Source organism: Mastigoproctus giganteus, chromosome 8 (genome assembly GCF_048544385.1).
Source record: "Mastigoproctus giganteus isolate SK-2022 chromosome 8, ASM4854438v1, whole genome shotgun sequence".
In the NCBI taxonomy this organism is placed as follows: domain Eukaryota; kingdom Metazoa; phylum Arthropoda; class Arachnida; order Uropygi; family Thelyphonidae; genus Mastigoproctus; species Mastigoproctus giganteus.
In genome coordinates, this window is record NC_143582.1 from 91228319 (window position 1) to 91244622 (window position 16304).

At 36.8% G+C, this 16304-nt stretch overlaps 1 protein-coding gene across 4 annotated transcripts in view; it reads left to right on the top strand.

The window, feature by feature from the left end:
* Nucleotides 1–16304, top strand: part of LOC150081714 (protein strawberry notch homolog 1-like) — a 374252-nt gene that overhangs the window by 305854 nt on the left and 52094 nt on the right. For all 4 annotated transcript variants that reach the window (XM_090378820.1, XM_090378821.1, XM_090378819.1 and 1 more), the window contains exons 23-24: nucleotides 8416–8562; nucleotides 15571–15665. In XM_090378820.1, coding sequence (XP_090234946.1) covers nucleotides 8416–8562; nucleotides 15571–15665 — 242 coding nt within the window. The remainder of the gene's footprint in view (nucleotides 1–8415; nucleotides 8563–15570; nucleotides 15666–16304) is intronic.

Sequence of the window (16304 nt, forward strand, 5' to 3'; positions counted from 1 at the left end):
CAGGATGTGTACCCTGGATGCACAAAAGATGTTTTATTTTATGAAAACTTCCGTAGCAAACGTACACTTGAGATTGTATTTTCAACACTTTTCACAATTCTTTAGTAGATGACGAAAGAAAATCAAAACTGTTTAAAATTTTAAAATCAAACGACTAGAAACAAAGTTATGAACAATGTTAGTGACTGAGTTAGCGTCGTTGGTATCATTTCTGTCTCGCATTTTCTTTACCAATTGGTTTTACTTCAGTCCAAAATATTTAGTATGATCGATGTAACGTTTTATGCTCACACCCGCTTACTCTACTGAATCAACATTTAGTGACTGGGTTAGCGTCATCTAGGAAGTGACGTCATTTTGATCTCATTTTCGTCACCAATCTGTTTTACTTCAGTCCAAATATTTAGTAGGTGCTGCCAAAGATGTTTTCACATCAAAAAGATAGGTTGAATAGGACCAGGGTATGCCTGCTGGAGGGGGGGGGTGATGTAGCAGAGCAGAGCAACTTTCATAATTTAAGGACACAAAGGTACCATTGATATTTAAAAGGAAATCTAAGAATTTACTCAACAAGTACAGGACAGTGTTTAAAATTAGGGTTGAAATTGAACGTTTCTGCACAGACGTCATAGCAGGGAGTACATAATGAGAGCTTTGTCAATCAGTTTTCTAAATGAGTATTGTAAGCAGATCTTTTTAATGACTTTCAGCTTGCTGTGTTTTAGCATGAATAGAGTGCTATGCATTAATTTCATGTAGGATTGCTGCTATTCCATTCGGTGAGCAGTGTCCCAAATCTATTAATGCTTTGGGGACTGGCTCTGTTGCATCTACTATGTTCTTGTCTAACTATAGTGATTTTTTTATCTTTTAGTGTTCTGCCCCATATATTTTTAATTAGCTGAAATACAGTATAAGCACATTGTTTGGTGGTATTGTAGGTGAAGTTCCTGCCATTAGACCTATTGTTTGACCCATAAGGATAAAGTGATTTGTAGTACAGTATGAAGAGGTCTTCTGTGATTTCACTTTTCGCTGTGTTTTCTTCTATAGTTATTATTGCTTTAGTTATATTACTAAACTGTTTTTTGAAGCACTTCAGTTCAATCTCATTGGTATATTTATCTGAATCTTTTTTTTAATTTGTGATCTGTATAGGTTTAATCTTAAATGCAGTTACATGCTTGTTTGTCCAACATAATACAACCCACATTGCTTACAGCTAATGACGTATATAGCATTTTGCATATGGCAAAAAATAGGAATGCTGTATACTGTGGTATTGTGTTTATTGTGCATGTATGAAAATGTCATACATTTTACTTTTACATTTGCTAAATTTTAACTGATAAAGACAGGCTATATAATCTGCTATGTATGGCAAGATGTTACTTCCATTAAACAGTCGGGATTCATATAAAAAATTTGTCTGTTGGTTGCATTGAATGCTACATGAACCATATTTGGATTTAACAGGTCCTTTGCGGTCTTAACCAGAAAACTTATCTTTGTGTGTGTGTGCATGATTATTTATTAAAAGATCAGAATTTAAGGCTTAAGGCCTACTAATTTCTCTAATGTATCCTGTTAAATAGGCAAAGTATTGAGCTAATTGCGTAATATTTTGATACTTCAAATTATTTGTTCAACTTTTCATTTTCAAATTTATTCTAATTCAGACTTATTTGGACTGTTGTCCCTGTAGTGACTAGCAAAATAAGGGTACTAATACCACCTTTTGTATATATATCACCTATATATAAGATATATTTCTTATATATCACCTTTTGTACCCTTAAAATATTTTTCTGGTATTCAGAATCTCGGTATTGTAAGCCCTATTAGGGCTTACAAAATTAGTCAAGAAACACTTGTCATGATTAACCGAAGACGACAAACGAAAAGCAAGAAAAACACTGACAGGGAAAAAATTGAGTATACTGAGTTATGCAAAGCCATTAGAAAGAGACTCAGAGAGGACATAAGAAGATTTAACACAAGAAAAGTAGAACAAGCATTAAGGGAAAACAAAGGATTTAAATGAGCAGTAATACAGAAAGACAAATGATACTGAAACTGAAGAATAGTGATGGTGTACTTATAAACAGCAGAGAAGGCATAATTCAAATAGCAGAAGACTACTATAGAGAATTATACAAGGAGCAAGGGAATGATACCAGCAGTGGGGAAGATGGATTGCAAAGTAGCAACACATACGACATACCCGATATTCTTCCTGATGAGGTAGAACATGCATTGAAGAAAATGAAGAATCGGAACGCCCCAGGGGAAGATGAAGTTACTGTAGAGTTGTTAAAATTGGGAGGAAGAGACATAACACAAATACTGGCAAGGCTCTTCACAAAGTGCATTAGAAAAGGTGTGACGCCTAAGCAGTGGAATAATGCAATCATAGTTTTGCTGCATAAGAAAGGAGATAAATCAGAAATTGGAAATTATAGACCAATTAGCTTGCTATCCCACATCTACAAGTTGTTCACAAGGGTCATTACTAACAGATTAGAAAGAATACTTGATGAGAATCAACCGAAAGAGCAAGCTGGCTTTAGGACAGGATTCTCAACTATGGATCACCTTCACGTAATATCACAGCTAATGGAGAAAGCAAATGAATATAAAACACCATTATGCCTGGCATTTGTGGATTATGAAAAGGCATTTGACTCCATACAGCATAAGGCAATGTTTCGGGCACTGGAAAGACAAGGCATTGATGCTCCATATATTATGATTTTGAAGAAAATATATGAGAGTGCTACCTCCTTTATTAGACTAGACAAAGACAGTAGGAAATTTAAAATTGAGAAAGGAGTTCGACAAGGAGACACAATATCTCCGAAGCTGTTTACTGCTGCCCTTGAGGAAGCTTCCAGAAGATTAGACTGGTCGCAGAAAGGAATCAGTGTGAACGGAGAGTACCTAAACCATTTACGATTTGCAGATGACATTGTGGTCATAAGCCATGATCCCAAAGAATTAGAGGAAAATCTTAATCAGTTATGCACAGCTAGTAAGGATTTTGGACTAAAGATGAATATGGCTAAAACAAAAGTAATGATGAACAAGTATGCCACAGAAAGGGAAATAATGATTGAAGGAGCAGTAATTGAAAAGGTGGAGTCATATACTTATCTGGGACAAGTTATTAGCTGTAATAATGATAAATGGCTGGAAGTCAAGAGAAGAATAAATTTTCGATAGATATCATTCAGGAAATATAGTCACATACTGAAGAGCAATATCCCAGTTTGTCTGAAACGTAAAATAATGAACCAATGTATATTCCCCACCATGACTTATGGAAGTGAAACTTGGGCACTCACCAAAAGAATGGAAGAGAAGCTGAGAACTACACAGCGAAGAATGGAAAATCATATTGGGAATCAGACTGTTAGATAAGAAGAGAAACACATGGATTAGGCAACAAACTCAAGTAAAGGACATTCTTATCAAAACAAAAGAACTAAAATGGTCTTGGGCAGGACACATAGCTCGAAGACATGATGACAGATGGACTAAGAAAATAACAGAATGGTATCCAAGAGGAGCTAGAAGAAAACCTCGAAGACAAAGGCGGAGATGGATAAATGAAATTCATGAGTTTGTGGGTAGTAAATGGATGGCCAGTGCTCAAAACAGAAGGAACTGGAAAGTTGCTGGAGAGGCCTTCATCCTGCAGTGGATTGAAAATGGCTAATGATGATGATTCAATGCTTATCAAGGGAAAACTATTCCGATTGAAATCTATCATTTACTTTTTATGTTAAAATTAAAAAAACTAATTTTTATTGCCCTTCGATAGCACGCTTCTTTGTACTAAGTAACTCTCCTTTTGGAGACAAAGGTTGCTAAATAGTTAGTTAGTTAATTTTATAAATTTTGAGACAGGAAGTATTTTTAACAATTTTCAAAGTTGGAGTTGTCCTGGCAAGGAGGTACTCAGATAGCCAGTGTTGAGACGGCGGCGGTGGCCATGCAAGACTCTGCACCTGTGCGGAGTCTTGTATGGCCCTCACCTGCCAATCGCTTCTCCACCAAGACATTAATTGCTTCTCGTGGGAGAAGTCAGTCACTTCTCCCACCGTCGTCATTCACAATAACTGGAAAGACTGAAAATAGACAACGTTTTCATTCAGTTCCTCAGTTCAGTTTTAGGTCAAGCTGGGGTACTAGAAACTTTTTCAGTTACCATAAAGCTGTCTATTTGAGATACTACCCTAATGACCATTTGTGACTATGGACCCTTCATACTGAGTGCCCGGCACTCAGTAGCTGATCAATTTATTTGCGCTCGTAGTGTTTTTATCTGAAGGCATCTTCCTTTTGTCCATTTTGTTAAGGGCACTTCTTAAAACAATTAAAACAAATCACGAAAACTAATGTATATATATTACATTAGTTTTCGTGAAGTGCGTGAGTTAATGCAAGGCTAGCTGTGCTAGCCTCACATTAACTGACTTTTGGTTCAGATTAAATGCAACCTGGTATTGCTATACAATTCGCACATTGAATTTGTTAAACAATTCACACATCAAATATCGCATTAATCGCGATCTAGCTTACATATTAACCAAGTTTTGTAATAAGATATATTAGTAATATTAATAGAGGCATTCGATGTAAGAAAGCAGACATATGAGCTTATGTAGCCCCAGCCAAAAAAAAAATAGATAAATAAAAAAATTCAAACAACCATTCCCTCTAAAAGTTTGTCCAGCTCCTCCTTGAATTTATTTAAGTTATCAACTTCCACAATGACAGATGGAAGTTTGTTCCAGCAATTAACTACCTGCAGGCTAAAGGCAAATTTCCACACATCTGTTCTACAACTGTCTTTCCTCAATTTGAATTTATGCCCCCCTCAGGTTTGTAATCTGAGAAAGTGGAACGAACCCATCAGAATACAGCGTGCTCAACCCATTCAAGGCCTTATACACCTCACAGGTGCCTAGTCTCCAGCCACTGCATTTTGCAGACTTAAGCCTTTCTTGGTGAGCAGACCCTTTTGTTCCCCCTCACCAATCTTGTTGCCCTTCTCTGTACATGCTCAAGCAACTCTACATCCTTCCTAAAATGAGGCCTCCAAACATATGCATTACTCAAGGCGTAGCCTGACCATTGCCTTATAAAAAGGTATAATCATCTCCATTTCCCTGCTAGCAAAAGTCCTGTATATCATTGATAATACTCCATGGCCTGCTCTGGCAGCCTGTCTGCTTTGCTCAGAAAACTTCATATTTGACTGCACAATCACTCCCAGGTCTTTTTTGCTTTCTACCACCCTAAGTATAGTTACACAGAATTCTTTCATGCAGTACTTTGCATTTGTCAATGTTAAACTTCAGTTGCCACTTCTGAACTCATCTGCACAAATTTTCTAGATCCTGTTGCATTAGCACACTGCCATTGCTGTCATTAACAACCCTGCCAACCTTTGCATCATCTGCAAACTAAGCCTGATTCTACTTGTTCCAGTCACATAGTTCCCTGAGGAGCTGTTGTGGGCACCAACAAATTCCTCCAACTGCATCGATCATGTGCTATACGAGCAGAATTGCAAAATGTCATGCCCAAAAGTTCACTGATCCCATCCTTCCACCTAGTTGCAGGTCTTCCTTTTACAACTGTTTTTGAAGTTTGTTTTGTTATGGTCTCTTCGGCATCTAATAATGTGGTCGTATGCCATTGCCTACCACATGGCCAATTTTGAAAGGGGTCGGCTTTAATCATAGCAAGAGTCATCATACATTCCATGCTCTTGAAGGTGACTATAGCAAAGCCCCGCTTAGTTCAGAAGGCTGATTACAACTGTTTTTTTTTTTCCTGGTTTCCAGAGGTCGTCTATGTATATAAACGGATATATATTATTCATTAGATTCACACAAGTAGTTATTATATCTTCAGTCAATGAATTTATTCATAAGGTGACACTATTATACCTCTTCTTCCTTCTTCAATGTGTAATTAATGTCCATTATTTCCAATTAATTATGTTGAATACAATTTAAGCGTGATATACCTTCATCAATATCATTGATAAATATACAAAACAACAGTGGGCCCAGCACCAAACGCTTTGGGACTCCACTAATAACATCAGTCCACGAAGAGCAGCGTCTATTGATTACCACTCTGTCTTCTCTCACTCAACCAGCCTTTTATCCATTGTAGCAGCTTACCATTAATACCATACTGCTCCAATTTGTACAGTAATCCACCATGCGCAACAGTGTCAAAAGCTTTCCTAAAATCCAAGTATATGATATCAAAATTATATTTTGCGTCTAGTTCCCTTGTAACCACCGTATAGTATCCAATCAAATTTGTCAGACAAGACTTTCCCTTAACAAACCCATGCTGTGTCTGAATTATTGCTGCAGTCTTGTCTAGATGATCCTGCAATGCATCTTTAACCAGTGACTCCATTATTTTACTCAGAACAGAAGTTAAACTGACTGGTCTATAATTACTTGTGTCACCCTTATGAAAAGCTTAGTAGCTTCCACAATTAATTTCTTGAATGGTTCCCACTTAGAATTTGCTCTTAGTAACATCATGATTTAGCCCCACTGTGCATATTTACATAGAAAAGCCTATCCTTTTGCAGGGGAATAGTAAGTTGCGTGTGCTTCATATAAACAAGTACTTTGTATAAACTGAGCTTGTATTAATGGAATTTTTTGGTGTGTGCGTGTGTGTGCAAGAGAGAGACCTGAACACTGTTCCATTAGTATCTGAAAATACAAAAATCCAAGGTGTTTTAAAAAATGTTCATCAGTTCCTTTGTGAGTAGCTAAACAATTCAAAAGCACGACTGGTGAAATTTTTTTCTAATTGGATTTTGTCTCTAGAACAATGCATGAAGGATGAGAACAGAAATATTGCACTTGATCGACAGTTATGCAGCCCTTAAGCCCATTCCATGACATTTAAATAATGTCAAATTTTATTTCTGTCACCAGATTGCTTTGATTTTGCAGCTACTAGATCAAGGAATTAACCAAAATACTGAAGTGCATTATAGGTCAGATTCTGTTAGATGGATATTAGCTAATATTTCCATGGGTTGCGGCGCCTCCGTAGCCAGGTGGGCAGGAGCAGCAGTGTGTAGCACACGCTTCTTGATTAGACCGGGGCTCGAGCCCGTGACCACCAAATACAGAGGATGCGGAAAGGTCAGGGAATGACCACCGCATATCTCCAGAGCAATATGGCCTTAGTTGCTAATGCTCCTAAAAACCAAAATGATGCAAACAAATATTTTAGAGGCAATGCAAATGTTTAGTACAGCTTGGAATTCAGAAGTTCAGCTGAAGACTATCAGTAGAAATGCAATTACTTTTGAAGAGTAAAAATAAAAATAAATTGTTTGTCTGAACAATTCTTCAAGACTTTATAGAAAGATCGTTAGTTAAACAAACTGCCAAAAAAATTACTTATTTTTTATACTAAACTTTTTGAGTATTCCAGTGTGTTGAGTTTAATTAAAATTTCGATATAACAAAAATATTTTCATTTCCCCGTGTGTGCATGCGCGCACATTTTGATTCGACAATTGGCCAAGTGGCAACAGCACATTACCTTTAGTATTAATAACACTGGATGAAATCTCTCCACTGTCTTCGCCCCTTTCATTTTCTCTCTCTCTCTCGGGCACCTCCGTAGCCAGGTGGGAAGGAGCAGCAGTGCATAGCACACGCTTCTTGATTAGACCGGGGTTCGAGCCCGTCACCACCAAATATGGAGGATGCGGAAAGGTCAGGGAATGACCACCGCATATCCCCGAGCAATATGGCCTTAGTTGCTAATGCTCCTAAAAACCAAAAAACAACAACAAAACAACAACAACTTTCTCTCTCTTTGATTTTATAAGTACTTAATTTGCATATAATCGATTACATAATTGAGAATTATAATTGAAATAATTGAAATTGATTGTTTCGATTATGATTCTCAATTATGCCTAGTTATAGCACTATCCCACTTTTAGCATCACTCTTATCTTCTGGTCCCATGATTAATCCTATGAAGTGGAGGTGAGGGGGTGGCTGCTTATAATGCTCTTTGTAGCCAGTCCTGTAGAAGTGATATAATAGGAGTTTACTATATTATTAATTTTAAATATGAAATATAATATAAAACAGTACCCAAAAATTTTGTGGGGACACCAGGACAATCATAGAAAAAAGAGTTTTCATAACAAACCCAAACCAAAAAAAAGTCTAATTAAAGAAGCAACCAATAACTCAGTGAAATGCTTTCATCACCTATTTTAATGGCAATGCAAATTCAACCAAATGCAGTATTTTTTTTTTATGTCATAGTGTTTTTTATGTTTAATAAGATAAAAATAATAAATATGTAATAAACAATTTTTTTTCCCCTTCTGTTTAGATTATAACAATATGAGTAAATTTCTGAACCGTATTCTTGGTGTAGAAGTAGAACTTCAGAATCGTCTGTTTCAATATTTTACTGACACACTAGAAGCTGTCATTAGGAAAGAAAAAAAAGCTGGCCAGTGGGACATGGGAATATTGGGTATGTGGTGTTATTGAAGTTTCTGTGCATATTTTTTTCATTAGCTAAACAACCATTTTTATCTATAATGTTAACTGATGTGGATATTGATATATACATCTCCTGGTTAATTTGAATCAATAATATACAATTTCTTAACACTAATTATGAAAATCAAGCAAACATCTGAAATCCACTGACCAGTAACTCAAAAGTTATGTTGTTAATTCAGTATATCCCCTTGATAGCATTTTTCAGAAGGAAGCAAAATTTACATGTTTTTGGTGTAGTTATTTTCTTGTAATAAGGGAAAAATGTCTGCAAAAACAAAATATATATAAATGGACATGAACTGTTTATTAGGTATTCATCTGCTTCATTGATTTTTTTTTTTTTTTTTTTTGTTTGTTTGTTTTGAAGACAGGAGGTTTTTTTTTTATTTATTATTATTTTTTTTTTTTTTTCGGAAAAAGTAAAAAAAAAAAATAAATTGCAGCCATTATCAACCCACTGCAGAATGGAGGCCTCCTCAACAATTCATGCTGAGGGAAGTGGACGATAATCTGCCACGCTGGTTCAGTGCGGGTTGGCAGATCGACCGTATTTAGCAGTCAAGGGCTTGAACCCCGGTCTACTCAAAGAGCGTGTGCTACTGCACTCCTGCTCCTGACCACTCAGCTACGGAGGCCTACCCTTTTTTTTTTTTTTTTTGAAAAACTTTTACCTAATCTGCAAGGACCCATTAAATTTTAGGGCGATTAAAGCCTCAAACTAATTTAAACTTAACTAACATGCATTTAGTGGTGTTACTAGTGCTTTGCATCATTTTGTACACAGCTAAATTATATAAAAAATGCAAAGTTTCCTCAAAGCAGCAGCAATCATCATTATTATATATCTCTCTCATATCATGACACCCTCAAAGTGAGTAGCCTACTTTTGCCCTTCAAATAAGTAATGCTTTCCAATAGACTATTTCTATTTCCTTACCATCTACCACCTAGATGGTACCATTTTAGAGATGATTGTCTTCTTCTGGGTGATTAAAGAGGCACCCAAAGTGTAAGGGAAGACAACCCAGTTATGAATTATTTCTGCAATATGAGAGATGCCAAAAGGTGCATGATTTTAAATGCAGAAATATTTAGAGCTGTTAAATCTACAGAAAACTTTACTAACATATGGTTAGCATTATTTTGTCCATAGCTTATATAGTTTGTAAATTAATAAGCAAGTGAAGTTTGTGAACCTTCATCATTATACAACATTTCACCATGCAGATGGCACAATTTCACAGATGACTAAGATGGCTGCCCTCATTAATATAACTATTTTGATTTCATTTCCCACTGAATGCAGCAATCATGCCACTGAGTTATGTTACTTTAAGCTTGCCTTAGAAATGTTTTTTGTTTTTTTTTTTTACCTGTGAATTCAAAAAATAATATATACCAACTCAGAGCTTTTCTCTTAGCTTTGTAAAGTAACTCCTCATCTGATAATTCCTTAATTAAAACACATAAGATCTTAGCATACAACTCGAGGAGCTACAGTCAGTAGTTATCTTGTGTTGAATTCCATGCCACATTGGTGTACCAGGAAATGAAGGTACAGATCATACTGTCAAGCATCCATCCAACATAGCCCAAAAAAGTTTCTGCTACCATATACTGATTATAGTTAGTATATGTAAGGAAGAATGGATACTTTTACAGTACATGCAAAGACATAATAAGCTCTTTCAGTTTAAATCTGAACCACAATTATGGATCTCTCCTGCTTCCATATAAATAGAAAAGAGGAAGTAATCCTTCAGAACCTGAATAGGTTATACTTTGCCACACACACCTTCTTTGAATGTGCCTTGTTCAACAATGCCTAATGCTCCTCATTCAGTTTCCTCTCAAATGTATGAGAACCTATATCATTCTGCCATATCATAGTTGCATTGCAGAGCTGTTTTTTTTTTTTTTTTTTTTTCCTGAAATGAATACAACTGTATGATTACTTTGATTGCTCCATAGCAGTCATTCAATGTAACCTCAATTACATTGTTAGGTGTGGCCTAAAGTAGGCCTTGTGTCAGCAACTCCCATAGCAGCAGCAACAACAGTCCTGCATTTCAGCAGTTCTTCTGGAAGATTTTATTCATTATCAAAACCTGAAAATCCATCACTTCTGTCATCCTCATCATGATGATGATCACACTCTTCATCCTCTTGATACTCAGTGACTGTGAGTAATCAACCATGATAGAAAACTGTCATTTTCATGAAACAGACTGTTTTCTTCTGTGCTGTCCAAGATGTTACTGATACCCCCACTTCTTAATTGATTTCATAACTGTCTCAGTTTTTACTACATTCCAAGAACTTTTTACCCATTGACACGCCTGAGAAATTATTGGTTTCTTCATACGACCAGTAGGTGTTTGCATTCATTCATTCATTTAGTCCATTCATCTTTTATGAAAGCTTTAAAAGGCTTGTTAATATAAATTATCCAGCACAGTTGCAGTAAGTCTACCTGGAATTACAGTGAATTCTGTTTTTAAGTTTTCCACCCTTCTTTTTGTGGCCTCTGTGTTGTTGTTTTTTTTTTTTTTTTTTTTTTTGTGCATGAAATTGGTCCCATACCAGTAGAGCTGGTTTCTTGAGAAGGCCCCCAGGATACTGTGACTACACTTTTTCCAGCCATGGTCAGCGCTGCTCCTGCCTCCACATGGCAGGGCCAGTAACCTGGGGGATAAACCAACCCTCAGAACTAAAAGGAGCAGAGATGGAAACAAATAAATTTCCATGTTTAGAGTCAAAGAGCTCTCAACAAAGTGACAATCATGATACTGACCATGGCTTTTCTCTCTCTAAGAGAATGAAGAAAGACACTTGCAGACAAGATTCACCAGCATTCCTGATGATATATTCTGTCAACACAACTTGTGGGCAAGCTCTCCCCCTTCATCATTCAGAGATGCCTCGAACATGCTTCAGGTTCACCAAAAATGGTGAACAGTTTCCAACTGGAGATTTATTAATAGAGACCACCAATTCTCAACATTGAACTGTTATTATTCTTCAAAGGGATTGATCACTGAATGAGATTTATTGAACATTCCTGAAAATGAAATAGTTCAGGAACTTAAAGATCAAAAAGGATCGTGATCTGTAAAGATGGCAGTTTAGTATATACCCGGAATATAATTTTAATTTTCAGTTCTCTAAACTTACCAGCTTCCTTCAAGGCGGGATATTTAAACTATTGTGTTCAGCCATATATTCCGAACCTCCTAAGATGTTTTAAATGCCAGAAATTTGGTCCTTCTCAGACATCATGCCGTAGAGATGCAACATGTGCAAACTGTGGGTATGCAAACAGAACGTAAAGCATCAACTCCACAGTGTCCTAATTGCAAGGGCAACCATCCGGCATACTCCACAGACTGCGACCTCTGGAAGTTGGAGGGGGAAAATACAAAAATATAAAATTAAAAATAGTTTCCTACCAGAGGGAAGAAATTAAGTATGCCAAAATGCACCCATGCTTCTGCTACTTACAGTCACCAATCAATAGCATGTCAGACAGAAGTGTCCATCCCTCCAGACAAATCAATCTCAAACTGAGCTCGATCAGTCCTCTCGGTCCAGCATCCATCTCCATCAAACGTAGCATACCAATGCAATAATACACCACTGACAGTTCCATCCCCGAGACTTCCCCATTGCCAATAGTAGATAATTTGCAAAAATCAGATCCTGTTGAGGTGAGGCAATCTCATCTATCTAGCATGGACACAGATGATACAACCAACCAAGAAGATCTGCTTGAAATACATGCAGATGATGATATGAAAGCAATGACTAAGGACACCCTACATTTTCAAGAAAAGAAAAATCAAACTCGACAGATAGAAACAAGCCACTCAGAAAAAACAGACAGTCATCTTCTTCTCACAAAACAAAATAATGGAACAAATCATACAATGGAGTTGCAGAGGTTTTCACAACAATATTGATGATATCTATGAATTAATTCACCATTACAATCCTGCTGCCACATGCCTACAAGAAATGAATTTAACACCAAAAAATCTCCATTTCAGTAAAAAACTATACTACCTTCAGTAAAGATTGATCTGAAACTAACAGCCCCATGGAGGAGTAGCTGTATTCATGGAATCACGAGTCTCCTCCAGGTGCATTCCACTGCAAACGCCGTTAGAAGCTGTTGCTACACATATAGTAATTGGTATCACATTGACAGTGGTCTCAATATGTATCTTCTGCCAAACCATTTGTGAACGATGCAGGATCTGGAAAATCTTATTTCTCAATTACTTTCTCCTGTTAGAAGATTTGGATGGACATCATGCATTGTGGGGTTCTCTTGTCTCAGATGGACATGGTGAGCTTATTGAAATGCTGCTTGACAGAGAGAATTTGATGCTGTTGAACATTGGCTTACCCACTTACATCCATTTTCCTACTGGGTCACCTACTGCAATTGATCTCTCAATCTGCTCCTCTTCCCAACTATAGCGTGGGCAGTACATGGCAATCTAAACAGCGATCACTATCTGCTGATTTGTAGCATTCAAACCACCCATTCCAAGCAAACAGAAACAAAAACTAAATGGAAATTTTTCAAAGCGGACTGGGCAAAATTTACCAATCATGTATCTTTTGATGATGACATCATTGAGTCTTCTGCTGTTGACACTGTCACCGATCATATTACAATATAGATACTAACAGCTGCAACAGCCGCCATCCCACAGTCACAAATAAGGAACAATCAGCATATCAATTACTGATGGAATGGTGATTGTAAAAAGCGAAAACAGGAAAAATATGTAGCATAGAACACTTTCTGCAAATATACCACCACTGCCAACCTTATTAACTTCAAGAGACGGAGAGCCAAAGCTTATTACATCCAACGAAAGGCCAAAAAGGATTCATGGATAAAATTTGCTTCATCAATCAACAAAGATACCGATGCTCGAATAATCTGAGAAAAAATAAGGCAAGGTCAATGTTTGAAAACCTTATGAAAAAAAGAGGGTAGTGATGAGACATTTTTTAGGTAGCAAGGAATGGTCCATGCGATTTAAATCTCAAAGTAAGTGCTGCTGTTTGAAATTAAGTGGCAAGTGTAGATGCTGAGGCAGCTGCAGCATTTCCAGCAGAGTTTTGTGCTATTTTATAGGAGGGTAATTTTCTTCCTGATCTAATTTTTAATGTTGACGAGACCAGGCTTTATTGGAAGAAATTGCGATCACAGACCTTCATTGCCCATGAAGCTGCATTGCCCAATCTGCACTAGGTTTCAAGGCTGCAAAAGGCAGGCTAACACTTCTGCTGGTTGCAAATGTCTCTGGCACTTTAAAATTAAAACCAATGTTGGCACCATTGGTTTTAATTTTAAAGTGCCAGAGACATTTGCACCAAGTGCTCTCAGACACCAAATGCTCTCAAGGGTTCTAAAGAAAGCCATGTTGTCAGTCTACTGGAAATAGAACAAGAGGACTTGGGCAACACAAGAAATCTTCTTGGATTGGTATACAAACTATTTTTTGCCTACTGTGCTCCACTTTTGTCAAGAGAATGAGTTACCAGGCCAAAAGCTCTTCTTCTCTTGGACAATGCCCCTGGCCATCCTGCAAACCTTGTTGAAGTCGGAACATCTCTGGACATCAATGTTGTTTACATGCCACCATACACCACTTCAGTTTTGCAACCCAATTGACCAAAGGGTAATAGCAATCTCTAAAACCTATTTCCTCTGCCAAACCTTCATGGAAATGGTAAGAGTTTGGGCATCTCAGCCAAAACTATCAAAGATTATTGGCACTCATTTGACATTTTGAAGAGCATTAATAACATTAATGCAACCTGGGAGGAAGTGTTAGTGAACTGGTCAAATGGAATGTGGCACAAACTTCTCCCACAATTTAAGCACGACTTCACAGGATTAGAGCCAGTGGAGAACATTGTTGAAGACTTTAGCAGGCTGGTGCAAGAGGCTGGATTACAGTTGAATGCAGGTTACAGCTCAAGATGTAAGAGAGCTGTTGGGTAAATGGACAGCAGCTTTCCAATGAGTACTTGGAAGAATTGGCTAAAGAACTAAGCCAATGGGAGGAGGAGGAGGAGAAAGAAAAAGATGAAGAGCCTCCTCTAAAATCTATGAATAAAAGCAACCTACAGCACATCCTTTCAGCCATGGAGACCCTCACTGATGAACTCTGTTGAGATTGACCACGACTGGGAGTGAAGTTTGAAAATGAAAAGGAGCGTAATTGTATCTATTTGCCCTTATTCTGAGATTCTCAAAGAAAGAAAGAAAGAGGAAATCTTGACAGTCAACACGGCATGCTTTCTTCAAAAAAAGGAAGATCCTCAACCAGGACTTTATCAGAGAATTGTCAGTATTGTCATTACAGTATTGTCAAAAAAGATCAATGCAGGGGCCTTACAGTGTTGCTTACAAAAATTTTCAGTCTGGGATTTGAACATATCAAAGTAAATGTACAGAGTTTAATTTTTTTTTTATTTAATTACATTTAGTTTGGTTATTTTATACTGTATTACATTTGATATATATTCATAAAAATACTGTTTTTACATTCATAGCATTCATTTTAGAGCTTTAAATATAGTAATATATTACCTGTGTAAATTTTAAGAGGGACTTGGAACATAACTTATTGACTTACATTATATAATTAGGTTCATTTTACTCTGTGTTTTTTGTTTTGTTTGCCACAGTTCCATCAAGAATGGAACCCCATCATAAACAGAGGGGTGTGTGTGTGTGTGTGTGTGTGTGTGTGTGTGTGTGTGTGTGTGTGTGTGTGTGTGTGTGTGTGTGTGTGTGTGTGTGTGTGTGTGTGTGTGTGTGTTGGTTTGTATATTTGTAAATAAGTCAGTTTTTGATAACTAGCAAAGTACTCATTTCAGTAAATTGGTTTCTCCCTGTAGCATAATACAACAGAATATGCATATTTATAAATTTGTCCTGTCTTTTTAGATCTTGGTGCCACAGGGGATGGTGTGAAAAGAATAAGGTGTCAGCATTTTGTTAGGCAAACAGCAACAGGAATTGCCGAGACAGAATTACATATTGTAAGTGTTATATAGAATTATGAAATATTCCTTTTTTTGGTATAGAATAATTGTCTCTTACTTCTTTCACATATAATAGATTAACAGTATGACTTGCTATTACCATTTTGAGCATCAATATTTAATGCCAAAATCATAAGGCAAGTAATTTTAAATGGAAAACTGAACTTTTAACTCTTGAAGCCTTTGGCCATAATTTTGAGAGCATCTTTTGGATTCAGGGAGGGTGTCTGTAGATTGGAGATGTGCAAATGTCTCTCCTATTCAGAAAGGGGGGGTCGAAAGGGGAAGGGAGTAATTATAGATCTGTAAGCTGGATCTCTGTTCCAGGGAAAATAATGGAATCAATGGTTAAATAAGTATTGCAGAACCAACTTGACAGGAATGGAGTTAAACAGAAATTGCAGAGTGGATTTGTTAAGAGCCGTCTGATTTAACTATTATGACTTAGTAACAAAGGAACTGGATGCAGAAAATTATTTTGACATCACATACTTAGATTTCAGAAATGCATTTGACATTGTTTCTCATAAAAGACTGCTGTAACTGTGTAGCATCATGGGCAAATTACTGCTGTGAATAACAGGCAGTTTTAATAGTGGTATATAAAGCATCAGCCAAAAAAAAAAAAAAAAAACT